This window comes from Microcaecilia unicolor, chromosome 6 (assembly GCF_901765095.1).
Source record: "Microcaecilia unicolor chromosome 6, aMicUni1.1, whole genome shotgun sequence".
NCBI lineage: Eukaryota > Metazoa > Chordata > Amphibia > Gymnophiona > Siphonopidae > Microcaecilia > Microcaecilia unicolor.
The window spans coordinates 68,513,756-68,531,417 of NC_044036.1; the positions used below are offsets into that span (position 1 = coordinate 68,513,756).

Sequence of the window (17,662 nt, forward strand, 5' to 3'; positions counted from 1 at the left end):
GTATAAAATGGGTTTCTACGTATTTAATGCATGCTAAGCTTTAGTAAATGAGCCCCTTCGGGGTTAATTGAAATACAATTTTAACTAAGGGTACCTCAACCTTTGCATGCAGCCATACACATAGCTCATGTTTAGGTCCCTTTATTTTCAATTTAAACATGTTTTTCCCTGGGAATCCCACTAGAGTTTAGGAATTGATTTTACTGATTTTCACCTGAAATTTGTGTTTTGATGTAATGTTTGATCAACCTTCCAAACCCCCCCCCCCCCCCCCCCCCCACACACACACACAACGTCTTCTGCCCATATACTGCTGTATGATCATTGTTCCTTGTTTCTTGCTTGCCATTGTTGCCTGACCCTTCCAAATGGCATAAACACTGCTTCACTCGCCACCAAAATAAATCATAATGCTTATTCAGAAATGTTTTCTTTATTAATAAATATATTCCTGTTAAAAATAAAATGAACATCCCTGCCTTTATTTCATGACATTCTGCATTTAACTTTACAGGTTTTTCAGTTTAGAGATGCATCATATTTTAGTAATTTTTAATTTTTGTTTAAATATTTTCTTTCCAGCAATGGCTCGTGATTATGGCCATGGAGCATTTGGAACCCAAAGATCCATTGACTATATGAACAAATCATTTGGAATAGAAAGTAGCAGGTAAAACATATTAAAAGTTCAGTTTGTGTTTAACTACTAATTGGTATCCATCAAAATTCAAGCATGCATATTAAATGTATCTGTCACTTATTTCTTCTATTGCAATCTCTTATGACACATATTAGATATTATAGCTCTCGGTTCTTAAGTGAATAAAATGATAGAATGCTTTAAAAAGCACTTGCGATTGTGTGAAAACATTGAAAAGTTGAAATCACTGTTAAAAACATTGTACTGCTCTTCTTGCTCAGGCTTTAATGACAAGTACAACTTTGAGAAAAAGCATGCATTTTATTCCATTCCTAAAGGCAAATTAGTAAGATAATCAAATGAAGGGAGAGAGAAGTAGCTCTAAGCTGGAACTGTGGTATTATGAATAACAAATTACTTGTTCTGTTGCACTGTTGTGTGCTTTTTTCTTCCCAAATCTATAATGCTGTTTGGCTTACACTGTATCTTGCTTGATACAAATGCTCTTTTCCATTTGTTTTCAGATTCCAGATGAGAAGACTTGGTGTATTTTTTAGGGAGAAAAGACAAAAGGAAAAATATTTTGTATTAATTTTGGTTATACGTTATTTGAAATATACTGTGTTTTTTCTACCAGTATATTATTGAGTTTAATATGGTGACCATTTGGGGCTGTTCCTTTGATAGTAAAGATAAGCTGAAAAACTGATTTTAAACACCCTCCTTAGGCATTTGACCATGGGTGAGATTTTAAATCCTGATTCTAAATCATGACCTGATTTATAGAGTTGTTTCAGGTATGAGGCATTTTTGCCTCTTTTCCCCCTCCTTAATTGTCTACCTTCATCTGGAGTGGTCAAATGCCTGAATGAGAGCTCAGGATTGTCAATTGTTTGCCCCTAAGGGGAACCTTTAGAGAGCCACTTCAGCAATGAAAGAACTCTTTGACACATCTTGAATTGTTTTGGTTTTCTTTTAGCTTGTGTTGGTTCTTATCCTGCATTCTGTGCTGTGATAAAAATTGAAGGTGACAGTAGAGAGAAAAAAATGAAAAATAACCACAGTAAGAGTGCTCAAGTTTAAATTAGGAGCATTCTAGTGGGCATTTGCTGTGCTTAAGTCTAAGAAATGCATCTTTCATTAATAATCTGCATTTATTTCCATTAAACATTTTGTTCAGGTTTATATAGAAACTGACTTTTTAGCTGGTCTAAATTGCAATTCTAAACTTGCCATGAGTTTATTGGATTGCAGTTGAGCCTGGCAATAAGAACCCATGCAGCTGTAGACTGGCATTTTTGCCCAAGTTTCATGGGGTCACAGTACTGTAATCTATAAACACTGCTGTAAGTGAACAACTTAGCTAGATGAGAGGTTTGGAAATCCTATAACTAAGCATAAATATTTATAGTTCTTATGTTAAAATATGTATTGCTTAACTTTGGATGTCTCTGTGTGGTATAGTCCTTTGTGAGACATAATTTCATTATACAGAAGAGCACCATTTGTGCCTTCCCTTAAAGAATGGGGAAATAAACATTGCCATAGACCTATTCAAGCTATGTTCAATTTGTTGAAATGTGTAAGGTGTGTCCCTCGCCTTTTTTCTTTTTTCCTCGCTCTCTTATTTGCAGCTTGTTGGGAGAGGATGGTCCTATCTCAGAACACAAATGATAAAAATTGTTACTCGTCCCAAAAAGATTTCCAAGGAATCTTTTAGTATGCTGGCACTGTTCAGATGCACAGTATATTTGCTTCATTTTTGGTTAAACTTCAAGATCGGTGTATTTCATTGTGGCTAATATGGAGCCCATCTAGTTATTAAAAAAATATGCTCATAGAAACTAATTGAAACCAGAACTGTGTAATTTACAGTTTCCTAGGTGTAAACTGTGTATATTTCTAGAGTTGCATTTATATTCATCTTTTTGCATTTTACAGAAGTCGGATGTTTTTTTGACTTGTTCTTCATTTAAATGTTCGTCAGCCTTGGGCATGAACTTAGGAAAGTTTACTGAATAGCCTGTGAGCTGTTCTTCTCAGACTAGGGCTGGGCTTGAAAAAGTGACAGAAAAATGTTTGTTTTCTGTTTTTTAATGGTAGAAATAGTATTTGAAGCTTAAATGAAATAAAGTGCAGACCTACTGAGCTTTAATTTAGCTTCTTGGTAATTTTTTTTTTTTAATAGATTTCACCCTGTTGATTCTGTTCACAGGTTGAATTGCCCAGCCCTAATCAACGTGCATAAAGTTGTAGATCTGTTAGTTTAACTTCACCTTAACATTTTTTTTATTGTAGTTGATAAATGTCAACTGATAACTGTGTTTTGAAATGTTTAATTCTAGTAAGCTTACTTTTTTTTTTCCCTCACTGCAACTTTTCAGGTTTGGACCTTATGAGTCTTATGACTCCAGGTCTGCTGTGGGTGGGCGAGATCTGTACAGATCTGGCTATGCTTTTAATGAACCCGAACAAAGGCACTTCGGAGATAGTTATGATGCTCGATTTGACAGCTCCTACCGGAATAGCCTTGACTCTTTCGGAGGTAGAAACCAGGGTGGGTCTAGCTGGGAATCAGCTTACTCACGCTCAAAGATGAGACCTGGGTTTTTGGATGACAGAGGAAGAGAAAGTTACTCTTCCTACAGCAGTTTTTCTTCACCCCATATGAAGCCTGCAGCTGTAGGCTCTCGGGGGAGAGGAACGCCTGCTTATCCCGAAGGTGCGTTTGGAAGCAGAAGCTATGATGCTTTTGGAGGATCATCAACAGGCAGAGGCCGAGGCAGAGGAGTAAGTACAGAATCTTTTCAGATTCTTTTCACTAGTTGATTTTGAATTCTTTCACGACCAGAACTTTAAAATGGAATGCACTGTTGTAGTGACTTACAAATGGGCATGAATATCAGAGCAAAGCCCTTAGAAGGTGGCTTTTAAAGCAGTCAGTCTTTGAAAGTAAAATCAATTAATAGTAATTTAAATTTGCTAGATTTGGCGTTCTCTCCTTTTTATATGAAAGGAGACAATGTAACTACAGGTTTCATCCAAAAAGGGTTAAGGTAATATTTTCTTTAAACGCTAGCAGCTTTGCTGCTGATAAATATTTTGTAATAAACTAAAAAAAAGTTTCTATAGAACCGTTTGAAGTTCTGATTAGGTTAAAGGTGCAATGTATGATTACAAACTGTAGGTGTTAAATGCTTTCCAAAGTTCAATCTTCAGCTAAATGTTAGAAATCAGAACTGTGTGTGACTTCATGTTGAATGTTAAGACTTTAGCATTAGTGTCAGTGGTTTACTTTTTTTTAAATTCTGCCTTGAAAACCTGCAGGAACCATGTCCTGCAGAAAACAGTCTGAAATCTATCCTCCAGTTTTCTGCAGGACATGGTTCCTCTGTCAACTTCCTTAGACACGGTTAGTTCATTTTTAAAGATAAACTAGAACAGAACAAGGGATTCTTTTTTTTATATGCATGTTTATCATAACTTCTCTTTGAATGAATGGTTTTAGTATAGAACCCTTGATGTGCGTAATTAATTTCTCATGTAAAGGAGATGCCTTTTAGAATGCTTAGGAAATAATTCTTTTTCAGGAGATGATTGCAGTGGTAGAATTGTGATAACGTATAAATACTTCTAATCTGGGGATTATGCTGCACCAACTCTCAAGCTCAAATTGCGAGTGTATTCTTGAGACTGAAGAGTGTAAGTTCCACTGCGGTGAACACTGCACTGTGCACACTACTATGGACTGGTGTGTGTTTGTCTGTACAGCAACTCATCTCCTCCTTTCAAGGGAGGTGGCGGGACTTCTACAAAGATTGAGCATGCACTGACTCAGTGTAATGTTCCTTCCACCACCACTTTTCTTAAGTCTCCTGGGTGAAGGGGACTTTGGGTGGCTTGGGGGAAGGGTAATAGGCACAGAGAGCAAGGTTGTAGAACAGTGCTCTTGGTGATAGTGCTTTTGTACTATGAGGTTTAAGCATCCCTAGAAAATCCCTGTGAACAATCTTTAGAGCATTGTGAGTTGGAATAAAGTTGGCTTCAGGTTGCTGTGGGGAGAGGCTACTGTTGCTGCATTCCAGGCCATAGCTAGAAAGAACGGCAGTCCTGTTGCTGTGCTGGAGGAAGAACATACAAGATAGACTGGTATAAGGAAGAGGGAGGGAATTTGAAAAGGAATGGCAGAGGTTCAAATTATGGGCCCCAGAGCAGGGATTTCAGATATAGGAGTGGCTATAAGTGGACCTTCTCCTTGGTGCTTTGGCAGAATTTATACCACTGTGAACAAAGAAAAGCAAAATAAATTAAACTTAATGGGACGGATTGTTAGAGAGGAGGCTGCACATTAGAGTTGGCACCTCATGCTGGATAAGCTGAAGCAGATGCTGGCAGATTTTTGTTGGAATTCTTAAGGGTTGATGTTGAGTAAAAACTTAGCAGCCAACATATTTCTTGCTGTATTGGCATACAATTCTTTGTAATTGTTTTTGTTTATGAAGACAGTTTTACTAGAGAGAGTGTTCTGCGTTATTAGGCTTTCTCCTCATGAGCTATGCTATATAGTTTTCTGTGAAAACATTTAATATGCATTGCACCTTTAATGACTAGGTATTTATGGTATTTGTAAGAAAAAAAATCAGTTATGCCTTTTTTAACCATTCTTTAATACAACAAAAGTGAATATTTGTATGAACAATGGCTGCAATTCAGTAAAATTCAGGAATGTGGAAAATTTTGTACAAAAGGCTAGCTAAGTGACAGTTCTGTGAATAGACCTGGGTTTGATACTTTACCTCCATATCCCCTCTTCAGAGGTGCTACGAACACTATCTCTGTAACATCCTCAGCCGACCCAGGGAATGGAAGTCTAGTTATTGTTCAACTGTAGCATGACAGATCCATGATTAGAGTTCAGCAGGAGCCATGAAATATGGCTTTTGGCCAAAGACACTTTTTCAATGACAGGGCTAAGTGAGTTGGTTGGGGGGAATGTGGGAAAGACTAAGACAGAAGTAATCAGAGAGTTGAGAATCAAGGCTCATTGCACCATATTTCAGTAGAGACTGAGTTTGATTGAACTGGAGCAGGCATAACGTGCTACCCCCCCCCCCCCCCAAATAAATAGATAAATGCAATTCTCCGAGGACAAGCAGGCTGTATTATTCTCACAGTTGGGTCGGCGATCCGTACCGGCACGGGAACTGGCATTTAGTACAGCAAAAAAGTTTGCTGGAGCCTTCCAGTGCACTGTACGTCCGACTGCGCGTGCGCCAAGTGCCTTCCTCCCCGCCACGCTCAGTTCTGTTTTTTCCGCGTGAGGAGCCGCACCTAATTTACCTGGTTCTGCTTTGTCATTTTGTTTCGCTTATTTCTGTTCTCTTTTCCTTTATTTTCTATCTTTTAAAAAAAAAAAATCTCCTTATAGTCTTAACTTATACATGGGCTGAAAAACTTTATTTTATTTTAGTTGCGGCCGTCCTTAGGCCTGCTCGGCCAGGGGTTTTACCTTTGTTTTTGGTGCACTTTTTTCAGCACCATCAAGACTTTTGATTTGCCTAGGGCGCAGTCTGTGCGGGAGTGGTCTTTGGCATCAAGGCAGGTCTGGTCTCTGAAGTCACTCAAGGAAGTGTTCTCCGATACTGAGGGTGAACGCTCATGGGAGTTGGAGGAAGATCCCAGGTACTTTTCCTCACATGAGTCCTTTGGGATTCCCTCTGAACCTTCCCTTCCACCTGAAAGGAGACTGTCTCCTGAGAGCCTCTTTCTCATTTTTTGTGCGGGAAATGGCTCAGGCGATTCCATTCCCCATAGATGTAGAGGATGAGCCCAGGGCTGAGATGCTCGAGGTCCTGGACTACACCTCTCCACCTAGAGAGGCAGTGACAGCTCCTTTGCATAAGTTACTCAGGGAAGTCCTTACGTGAAACTGGGCATTCCCTCTGTCTGGTCCCGTGATCCATAAGAAGACAGATTCCCAGTATCAGATCCACGGTGAACCTGGGTTGATGAGGTCTCAGTTACAGCTCCATGGTGGTGGACTCAGCCCTCAAAAGAGCCAAGAGTTCTAGGGACTATGCTTCAGCGCCCCCAGACAGAGAAGCTAGGACCTTGGTCTCTTTTGGGGGGGAAATATATCAGGCCGCTATGCTCGCTGCCTGTATACAAACATACCAGCTGTTCATGAGCATCCACGTGCGGAACTCGGTGCGGCAGCTGTCTAGTTTGGTCAGTGCCCTCCCCTCGGAGCAGGCCGAACCTTTTCGCCAGCTGATCAGTTAGCAGAAAGTGTGTCGTAAATTTCTGACCAGGGGCACATACGACTACATTGGGGAGTAGGCCTTCTGTATGCGTATTCTCCCATACCTCTGGTGGGGAAGATTTTTCTGAAACCCAAGCAAGACCGCGGAACCATGATCCTGATTGCATCATATTGGCCCGTCAGATTGGTTTCCTCTTCTTCTGGAATTATCCTCCGATGAACCGTGGATGTTGAAGTGTTTCCTGACCTTATCATACAGAACGAGTGATAGCTTCTACATCCCAACCTCCAGTCTCTGGCTCTCACGGCCTGGATGTTGAGAACATAGAGTTCGCTTCCTTGGGTCTTTTAGAGGGTGTCTCCCGAGTCTTGCTTGCTTCCGGGAAAGACTCCACTAAGAGGTGTTACTCTTTTTAAATGAAGAAGGTTTGCCAGCTGGTGTGACAGCAAGGTGATAGATCCCCTTTCTTGTCCTACGCAGACCCTGCTTGAGTACCTTCTACACTTATTTATTTATTTATTTAGATTTTGCTCACACGTTTTTCAGTATTAACTCAAGGTGAGTTACATTCAGGTAGTCTGGATATTTCTCTGTCCCAGGAGAGCTCACAATTTTAAGTTTATACCTGAGGCAATGGAGGGTTGCCCAAGATCACAAGGAGCCCCCTGTCAAACCTCCTCCAGTGTCATGGGATCTCAATGTCGTTCTCACCCAGCTGATGAAACCTCCTTTTGAGTCACTGAATTCCTGCCTTCTGAAGTACTTGACCTGGAAGGTCATTTTCTTGGTGGTTGTTACTTCAGCTCATAGGGTCAGTTAGCTTCAGGCCTTAGTAGTGGATGCACCTTATACCAAGTTTCATCACAACAGAGTAGTCTTCCGCAGGCACACTAAGTTCTTGCCGAAGGTGATGTTGAAGTTTCATCTGAACCAGTCGATTGTCTTGCCAACATTTTTTTCCCCGTCCTCATGCCCACCCTGGCGAAAGCAGCTTGCACACCTTGGACTGTAAGAGAGCATTGGCCTTTTACATGGAGCGGACGAAGCCCTTCAGTCAGTCCGCTGAGTTATTTGTCTCTTTCGAACCCAATAGGAGGGGAGTCACCATCAGAAAACGCACAATCTGCAGTTGGCTAGCAGATTGCATTTCCTTCGCTTATGCCCAAGCTGGGCTGACTCTGAAGGGCCATGTCATGGCTCATAATGTCAGCCATGGCTGCGTCGGTGGCTCACAAAGTCAGCCTCTGTTGAAGAGATTTGCAAGGCTGCAACATGGTCTTCAGTCCACACATTCACATCACACTACTGCCTTGAGCAGGATACCCGATTCGACAGTCAGTTTGGGCCATCGGTGCTGCAGAATCTGTTTGGGGTATAGAATCCAACTTCACCCCCCTAGGCCCGTTTTCTTCTGTTCCAGGCTGCACTCTCTGATACTTGTATATAGTTTCAGGCTAATCTATGTTCAGTCCTTGCCGTTGCGCGGCCCAATTTTTTTTTTGTTTTGTTACATTTGTACCCCGCGCTTTCCCACTCATGGCAGGCTCAATGCGGCTTACATATTATATACAGGTACTTATTTTGTACCTGGGGCAATGGAGGGTTAAGTGACTTGCCCAGAGTCACAAGGAGTTGCCTGTGCCTGAAGTGGGAATCGAACTCAGTTCCCCAGGACCAAAGTCCACCACCCTAACCATTAGGCCACTCCTCCACTCCCAAACAATTGATCAATGTTTTACTGTTTTGGGTGAGCCTGGATGCTAGGGATACCCCAACTGTGAGAATAATAGAGCCTGCGTGTCCTCTGAGAAAACGAAGATACTTACCTGTAGCAGGTATTCTCCGAGTACGGCAGGCTGATAATCCTCACAAACCTGCCCACCTCCCCTTGGAGTTGTCTTGTCTATTTCTCTTTTACTCGTGATTGAACTGAGGAGCGCAGCTGCGCAGCAGGCTGTAAGGCACTCGGCGCTTGTGCAGTGAGACGTGTGGCGCACTAAGAAGGCTCTAGCAAACTTTTTTACTATTTCAAATGTCGATTCCCGGGCTGGCACAGATCGTCGACCCATTTGTGAGGATTATCAGTCAGCTGTTCTCGGAGAATACCTGCTTCAGGTAAGTATCGCTTTACACACAGGACTAAAATGTCATCTGGAATTTCTTTTGCTGCAAAAAAGACAATTCCATTATCTGAATAAGTCTACTTTTAACAAATCCTGGTTGCTATGTTACCATGGTGACTACAAATTTGATGTAATATTTCAAATTTCCTTATCCATTCCCAGATGCCACCACCAGAACAGCTGTTTCTTCCTGGTCTGGCACTATGAGACTCTCCTGTGAGTTTTAACCGCAGTGTCCAAACTCTTGTGCTAGTCTTGTAGTCTTGAATCTTAATTTAACAAGAGGACTCTATTAAACATTCCAAAGGAGAACAAACCTACAATATAGACGACAAGAACCCAGATACAATAAAAACTTACTCTCGGACAAAGCAGAATGTGCTCTCCATGATACAATGAAAGTACTCCTCATATATTTTTTTTTACATTTTACATATCAATTTGAAAAGATAAAGCAAAAAGAAGAGGGGGGAAAAAAGAAAAAAGGGGAGAGGAGAGCAGAACCCTTAAAATAAGAGATGGGTCAATCACCTCTCAAGCAGTGAAGGTGAAGAAATAAAACGGAGAAACTAATCATAAGTCTTACTCACCTACAAAGTTTAAGTTATGAACAGAGCCCCATATTTTTGCCCTGTTTCTAAATAGCGGTAAGTTTCTCCATTTTATAAAAACAATTTAATCTAGATTTCCATTTAGCTATGAAAGGATATCTGTACTTTTCCATGCTGCTGCCAAGGTGAGTTTAGCTGCATTTAACAGATGTCTAACCAAAAGAGTCTGCTTATGAAACCCCGGAATCACCCTGTTCAATAGGTGAATACCAGGATCACAACTTTCAGTCCAGTAATCCACATTATGTGAAAGCAGATTGATGTCCAAAATGCTATTGCCTTTGGGCAGGTCCATCAAGATATATTCCATGGTGCCTCTAGCTCCACATTTTCGCTAACACAATGCTGAGGATTGAGGAAACCAGCGACTAAAACGGTCTGGTGTCATATATCAACGACATAAAATCTTAACATTATTCTCTCGCGTGTTAGAAGCAATAGCTATTTTTGGTAGTGATTGCTCCATAGAATCCCAGTCTTTTGGTGCATAAGTTACCCCTAGATACTTTTCCCACTTATTCCTGTGACTCACAACAGGAGCCTGAAGATCCTTTAAGTAACCATAGAGCGTACTCACTAAAAACTTAGTGGATCTAAAATCCATATAGAAACCCCCTAAAAAAGTATACGAACCCATCAATTGTGGCCTAAAGTGTTTGGAATTCAATAAATGTACAATCTGCAGATAGGCATAATAATGTGATTGCGGGAGATCATAGTCCCGAGACAAGGCTTGAAAGGAGAGGAAAGTATCATCATCATCAAGTTGACCCCATCTGCTCAATCCCAAAGTCTATAAACTGAAGGAACCAATCCTGGGGGAAACTCTGGGTTATGACAAATAGGAATGTATCAAGAAAACTGAAAATCCACCACAGAACTCAAGGAATCCCAAATATGAAAAGTACGAATGATTGTTGGAGAAACAGCGTCCTGAATAAAATCTGTTTCTCCAAGGAAGCCAAATCATATAATGCAGAGGGACTGGTCCTATCTGTATCTGCTCAATTTGCACTCAGTGTATAGTCGTCATGTTGGAACCATTTAATTGCTTATCTAGCTTGAGCTGCTCTGTAATAGTTCCATAGGTCAGGAACTTCTAGCCCCCATGCTCAGAGTCCCTAAAAAGAACCCTGTGAGAGAGTTATGTTAAACTTGTCTTCTATTCTGCAACAACCTATCAAGTTTAGTGTGGATTACAAAATTAAAGAAGACTTGACACTAAGTTCAAGAATTACAGAATAAGAACAGTATTCTTCAAACTATAAGAGATTCTTCTTAAACCAAGTTTTAAGAGAATTATGAAAAATCATATAATCGGTAGCAGTGTGACTATCAATTGGCGTTGAATTCCATATTGTTACAGCTTGATAATAGATTGACAAAGAGAATATCCCACAAAATTTAATCCCCTTGACTGTTGGAAAAAGTAAGAACATCTGATTTCTGGTTTTACCTATAGAGCTCTTGTGAAGAGTAGTAGCTCAATTAGACATATAAGAAGGGGCCAAACCACTTAAAATCTTAATTATAAATGCACACATCTTAAATTGGGACCTGGCCTCAATCAGGAGCAAGTGTACCTCAACTAGTAGTGGGGTTATTGAATCAAACTTACAAGCTGAAAAAACTGACTGAGCTACTGCATTTTGAATCAATTGAACTTTTCTCAGCAAAGTGCCTGAACATCCAACATAAATAACATTGCAGCAATCTATTCTGAATAAAACCAAAATCTGGACCAGCAATCTATTTTGGACTATCAAAGAACTTTCGAATGGTCCTTAATTTTTTTTATAGATGAAAAGATTTACAAATGAGTTTTAATATGGCAAGCCAAACTGTAAACTGTCCACTTTACTCCCAAAATTTTAGAGCAAGAATCAAAATCAAATAGGTCAGATGATATATTGAAACTTGAGGAAATTCAACATTATGAGAACCTAGCCATAGGAAATTCAACATTATGAGAACCTAGCCATAGGAAATTCAACTTTATGAGAACCTAGCCATAAAAATTTAGTTTTTTTTTTAACAATTAAGTTTAAGGTAGTTACCTTCAATCCATTTTTCAATTAGTTGAAGAAATTTGTAATTCTCATGAAAGTAGCAAGCCAATCCTGTGATATCGGGAGTAGTAGGAGTGGAGGATTGGCCTAGTGGTTAGGGTGGTGGACTTTGGTCCTGAGGAACTGAGTTCGATTCCCACTTCAGGCACAGGCAGCTAGCTCCTTGTGACTCTGGGCAAGTCACTTAACCCTCCATTGCCCCATGTAAGCTGCATTGAGCCTGCCATGAGTGGGAAAGCGCGGGGTACAAATAAAAAAAAAACCAACAACAATATTGTCCACATATATAAAATAAGGTATTTCTAATTGTTCCAAGACCGCTGCTTTTTAGCATATTTATAAATGATCTAGAGATGGGCGTAACTAGTGAGGTAATTAAATTTGCTGATGACACAAAGTTATTCAAAGTTGTTAAATTGCAAGAGGATTATGAAAAATTACAAGAAGACCTTGGAAGACTGGGCATCCAAATGGCGAATGATGTTTAATGTGATCAAGTGGCAAAGTGATGCATGTGGTAAAGAGGAACCCGAACTAGAGCTACGTAATGCATGGTTTCCAATTAGGAGTCACTGATCAGGAAAGGGATCTAGGCGCCATCGATGATATGTTGAAACCCTCTGCTTAGTGTGCGGAGGCGACTAAAAAAGCAAATAGAATGTTAGGTATTATTAGGAAATAAATGGAAAACAAAAATGAGGGCTTTATAATGCCTTTGTATCGCTCCATGGTGCGACCGTACCTTGAATATTGTGTTCAGTTGTGATCACCACATCTCAAAAAAGATATAGTTGAATTAGAAAAAGTACAGAGAAGGGCGACAAAAATGATAAAGGGGATGGGACGACTTTCCTATGAGGAAAGGCTAAAGCGGCTAGAACTCTTCTGCTTGTAGAAAAGACGGCTGAGGGGAGATATGATAGACGTTTATAAAACAATGAGTGGAGTGGAATGGGTAGACATAAATCGCTTGTTTACTCTTTTCAAAAATACTAGGACTTGAGGGGCACACAATGAAGCTACAAAGTAGTAATTTCAAACAAATCAGAGAAAATATTTCTTTACTCAACGTGTAATTAATCTCTGGAATTTGTTGCCGGAGAATGTAGTAAAAGCAGTTAGCTTAGTGGGGTTTTAAAAAACGTTTGGAAAGCTTCCTAAAAGAAAATTCTATAAGCCATTCATTATTAAAATGACTTGGGAGGGGGGGGATCCACTGCTTATTTCTAGGATAAGCAGCATAAAATGTATTGTACTGTTCTGGAATCTTGCCAAGTACTTGTGACCTGGATTGGCCATTGTTGGAAACAGGATGCTGGGCTTGATGGACAGCAGGTGACATGACAAACACACAACCTATCACTACCATGACCCCAACCAACACCATCCCCACTGAGAGCTATGTGAAGATATCCACCTCCCCTTCCCAAGACAAACCAAAAAAGAGAGAGAGGAAAAAATAGAACACAACACCGTACTCCACCCACTAGGAAAAAAAGAAACCTGCCCAGCCACACGAGTTTCCTGCCTCTCATCACACACTTCATTCACTCCTATACAATCCAGCTCTAACCGAACATGAGAAGGTGGAAGCAAAGGAAAAACCAAAAGAGAGAGCGAGCCCATCCCACTCCTTGAGGAATACTCAACCTCCCTTCCAGCAAATGAATAATATAGAGCAGGTATTTCACACACAAACCCCATAAACAACATGGCAGTGTTCAAAAGAACACTCCACCCAAAGACCAAACAGTTGTTGCAGATGCATAAGTCAGTACTTGACGTAGGAGACAACAAAGACAAAACATTATAAAATTGGGGGGGGGGGGGGGGGGGGGGGGGGGGGAGGGGAGAGAGAAAGGGCTATGAATTGGACCACAGTACAATTAGTATTCAAAACTGAGTCTGGAAAAAAAAAGTATGTTACACAGGGAAGCCTTCAGGTTTGATCATTATTAGAGTGACGCTGAAACTTTTTCCCCTTACTGGGAGCACGGGCACAACATTTGGCCCTTGGAACAGAAGAAGATTAAATTGGTCTGGGTCCACAGGATGTTTCAGGAGCTAGGCCAGCCTCCCTTAAAACTTTGTAAGCATCCTCTGGTTGTTTCACTCTGCAAAGCGATCCCTGGAGCAGGAAGCTAAGAGCCAGTGTTAAAAACCAGCAGTACCGAATCTGTTCCTTTCATAGCCGGTCCAGAACAGGTTTAAATTCCCGTCTCTTAGCCAAGGTGAATATGGAAAGGTCTTTGAAAAACAGACCCTGAGGCATCCTGAAACTGAATTGAAGGAAGAGTGCATGCCTTTTGCAGTATCATCTCCTTGATGGTATGCCGCGTGAAGCATACAATAATATCTTGGGGTCAGGTGTCTTAGGCTGTGCGCAGAGCCTCGTGCACCTTCTCTAGCTCAGTATGGGGTGCCGATTAACTAAGCTCCAGCAGCTGGTGACACACAGCTTGGACCACCTCCATGACATTCTCCTAGTTATTATTTTCCAGCACACCACGAAATCTCAAATTGTTTTGACGCCTCTGTTCTCTACATCAGCCAATTTAAACCGCAAGTCCTCAAATCCAGATTGGTGTACTTAGCTTGCAAATCCGAGACTACCTCTTCAAATTGCGCTTCTATATCCTCAAAACATGCCCCCCCCCCCAAAAAAAAAACATCTTGCATATTCTATGCAGGGTGTCAATTTGAGTTGCAAGTTCGCCTCTTATATCCTTTAACTTTGACCGCAGGTCCCGAAAGCAGTGCTGCACTTTAAGGCTCCTCAAATTCACCGGTTCTGAATAGTTGTCATCCTCTGAGCCACTGTGCAAATTTCCTGTCCTTGTCTGCTTTAGTGAGGTAAGCTGTGAGGACTGCTGCATGGTATCCTCAGATCCGGTCTTACGAAATTGCCGCCGGGTTTCCTTAATATCTGCTGCTTTTGACTTCTGAGCCATCATGTAGGAACAACTGCTCTTATTATATACAATTAGCATTATAAAATCACTGATGCTGTGTGATAAATGCTTTTAATCGGGAGGGATGTCTGGTGCCCAAAATGAGGCACCCACTCAGGAAGCCAACATCACTTCCTCCCACAAACTACTAAAACTTTGTAGTCTCGAATCTTGCAAGACCAGCACAAGTTCAGGCCCTATGCCGCCCTACTTCACTGATAATTGCATGTTGTTGGACCAAGGAGTAATAGCTGCTCTGGGGACTGTAGCCAGTAAGATGAAGGGGGTGAGTGGAGTTGGCTGATTAGCTTGGAGCAGTTCATGGGGAAGAGAGAGGTGACTGGAGTTTTGAGAGAAAGAGAATGGGGGTAAGGGGTGTTAATATAGAGAAACTGGTGCAAATGAGGAGGGTGAGAGGGAAGCTGCTGGGGATAAGTAGAGGACAGGATGGGGAGATTGAGAGTGGGATGCTGCTTGGAGAGACTGGTATAGAGAGAGAGAGCACAGTGAGGACAGGATTAAGGAATAGGTGGGAGACTGGTGGAGACATGGGCGATTGTGATAGGTGAGGAAGGAGGCAGTCAACCTAGTTGCAACCTTTAGGGGGTGTCTGCATGCTTTTGGTAACTTATTGAGGTTTTGGGGGGTTTCCCCCTCATCAAGACAGAATAGGAAAACACCGATAGTAAAGATAATGCTAAAGGAGCTGTGACCATAACCCATGTAAGTAACTAGGGAATTTTGCAGAATTGAAGCCAATGTGAGTGTGAACAATTATGTATTAAATAGTTTTTACTGTATCTTAATTTTGCAAGACCAGAGTATTGCACAGTTGGAAGCTTCTCACATTTCCTTCTGATCCGTTAGTATAAAATCAAGCAAACAGAAATCCTTAGATTAGCATCTTGAGCTGTATTTAAATGTTGTGATATACAATTTGTTGAAATATTTTGCTTTTATTTATATAAATCTGATATGTAGATGCTCTGTCACTTTACAGATTTTGTTTTCATCATTTTCTATAAATGATTCATAACTTTTGACTGAGAAATCACACATTTTTTTAACCATTATACAAGACCATTTTGTGTGTGAATTTATTTTGTTTTATGTTCTAATAGTTGATTTAAAATGTTTTCAGCAAATGGATTTTGGAGCTATGCGTAGACCTGGAATTGTTGTGGATTATCATAATCAATCCAGTGTTGCAAGAGGATTGAAAAGAAAGATGAATCAGCCATTTAGTAAACCTGGTGGAACATTTGGCAAGAAACCCAAACTACAGCCTAACAGTGCTAATAAAAAAAATGGTAAGTAGCTGAGTCTGTTTAGAAAGTTTATTCGAAATATTTAATTGGCAGTCTTAACATATTTATTGTGTATTGATTGTAAAAGGTTTACAAATAACAAAGCAGCAGTACTCATTTTTCTTTTTTTTAATTGACCAACAGCTTTTATATTTTTTAGTTTTTCTTTTTTAAATTACATTTTTCAGTTTTTGATTTGGAAAATTTTCTAGGTTTCCAATCCAGCCATTATAAATTGAACTAAATCATAGGAAGGCTAAGCTGTGTGTTTTCTGTAAACATTGCTAGCATCACCTTGATAAATCCCCAAAAGGGACTTGAATGGGAAAGCATAAATAACAAGCAAATAAAAAGGCCACCTTCTCCTCACTAAGCTAAAAATAGGCAAAATTAACTATAAGGTAGAAAACATATGATAGACAAAACCAGACACAGCCAAAAAAAAAAAAAAACCCTACAAAAAGAAACAGATAAGAGCAGAGAATAGAGCGTGCGGTGGCGGGTGTGTCTACTCATGCCCCATTTAAGGAGAACGCAGTAAAGGTGCTGTTTAGATGGTATCTTACTCCAGACTGTCTTCAGCGAATATATCCAGCATCCACAGGTTTATGCTGGAGAAGGTGTGCTCAAAGAGGGACTATGGGGCATGTGTGGTGGAGTTGTGTAAAGGTTAGAGCATTTTGGAAATCAGTACACAGCAGAGATGGGTGGTGTGCTCATTTCTCTGAGCTCCTGAAGTCTTCCTTTTTTCTGTAAAGGCAACAGGCTTAATGCCCTGTCAGCAGGCACTGGTGAGGCATGCAGTGGGTGTAGCAAGGGTGGTTATTGCCTCACATTGGAAACAGGTGGGGGGTCCCTCCAATTGCGAAATGGCACAACAAGTTGAGGTATGTGTGCGAGATGGAGAGTTTATTAGCAGAGAGAAAACAACTGAAGAGTAAATGGCATTCAATATAGAAAAAACTTTTCATAAACTGAGCATATAGTGTATAGCGTGAGTAATGAGAGAGTGGCCGGATGGTAGTGTAATGCAGTGCTTGGTGGGTAGGGAGGGTAGGAAGGTAGGGGGGGTGGGGGGTAATGGGAGGTGGATAAATTGTCATATAAAATCTTAAATATTTTTGAAGTTTACTGTGGTTAATATATGGATGTTAAAACTGGAAAGGGAGTGCATAGAGTGTGTTTTGTTTGAAGGGAGTGCATAGAGTGTGTTTTGTTTGATTGTATAAATTATGAAACAGTGCAGCTGTATCTTGTGAAAGGAGCTTTTTGTTCTGTTTTAATGGTTAATAAAGACTTCATGCAAATAAAATAAAAAAAGCAGATAAGAGCAAAAAATATGTCCAGAGCACAAACTTTCTAACACCTCTTCTTATATTTGATAAAACATTAGTAGCAGACAGCATGATGAGAATTGAATTTGTTATAGTTGTTGGTTTTATAGTGGGTTAGCATAAGTACCAATATTTCAAACTATGTTCTCCGAGGACAAGCAGGCTGCTTGTTCTCACTGATGGGTCGACGGCCCAGGAACGGCAATTTTCCAGAGTAAAACAAACAAAGCTTTGCCAGAGCCTTCCAGGGCGCAGGGCACACTCATGGCCATCTTTCTGCCCGTCGCATGAGTCCCCCACTCAGTTTTTCTTTTTCCGCGGTGGAGAGTGGCTGCTTGTCGGTCTCTCTCTTCAAGCCCAGAGG

The 17,662-nt window shown here is 40.7% G+C and overlaps 1 protein-coding gene across 1 annotated transcript in view; it reads left to right on the forward strand.

Moving 5' to 3' along the window:
• LOC115471752 (DBIRD complex subunit ZNF326-like) overlaps positions 1-17,662 on the forward strand; it is a 90,566-nt gene that overhangs the window by 17,912 nt on the left and 54,992 nt on the right. The window contains exons 2-4 of the mRNA XM_030205567.1: positions 583-670; positions 3,025-3,430; positions 15,799-15,967. Coding sequence (XP_030061427.1) covers positions 585-670; positions 3,025-3,430; positions 15,799-15,967 — 661 coding nt within the window. The 5' untranslated portion in view covers positions 583-584. The remainder of the gene's footprint in view (positions 1-582; positions 671-3,024; positions 3,431-15,798; positions 15,968-17,662) is intronic.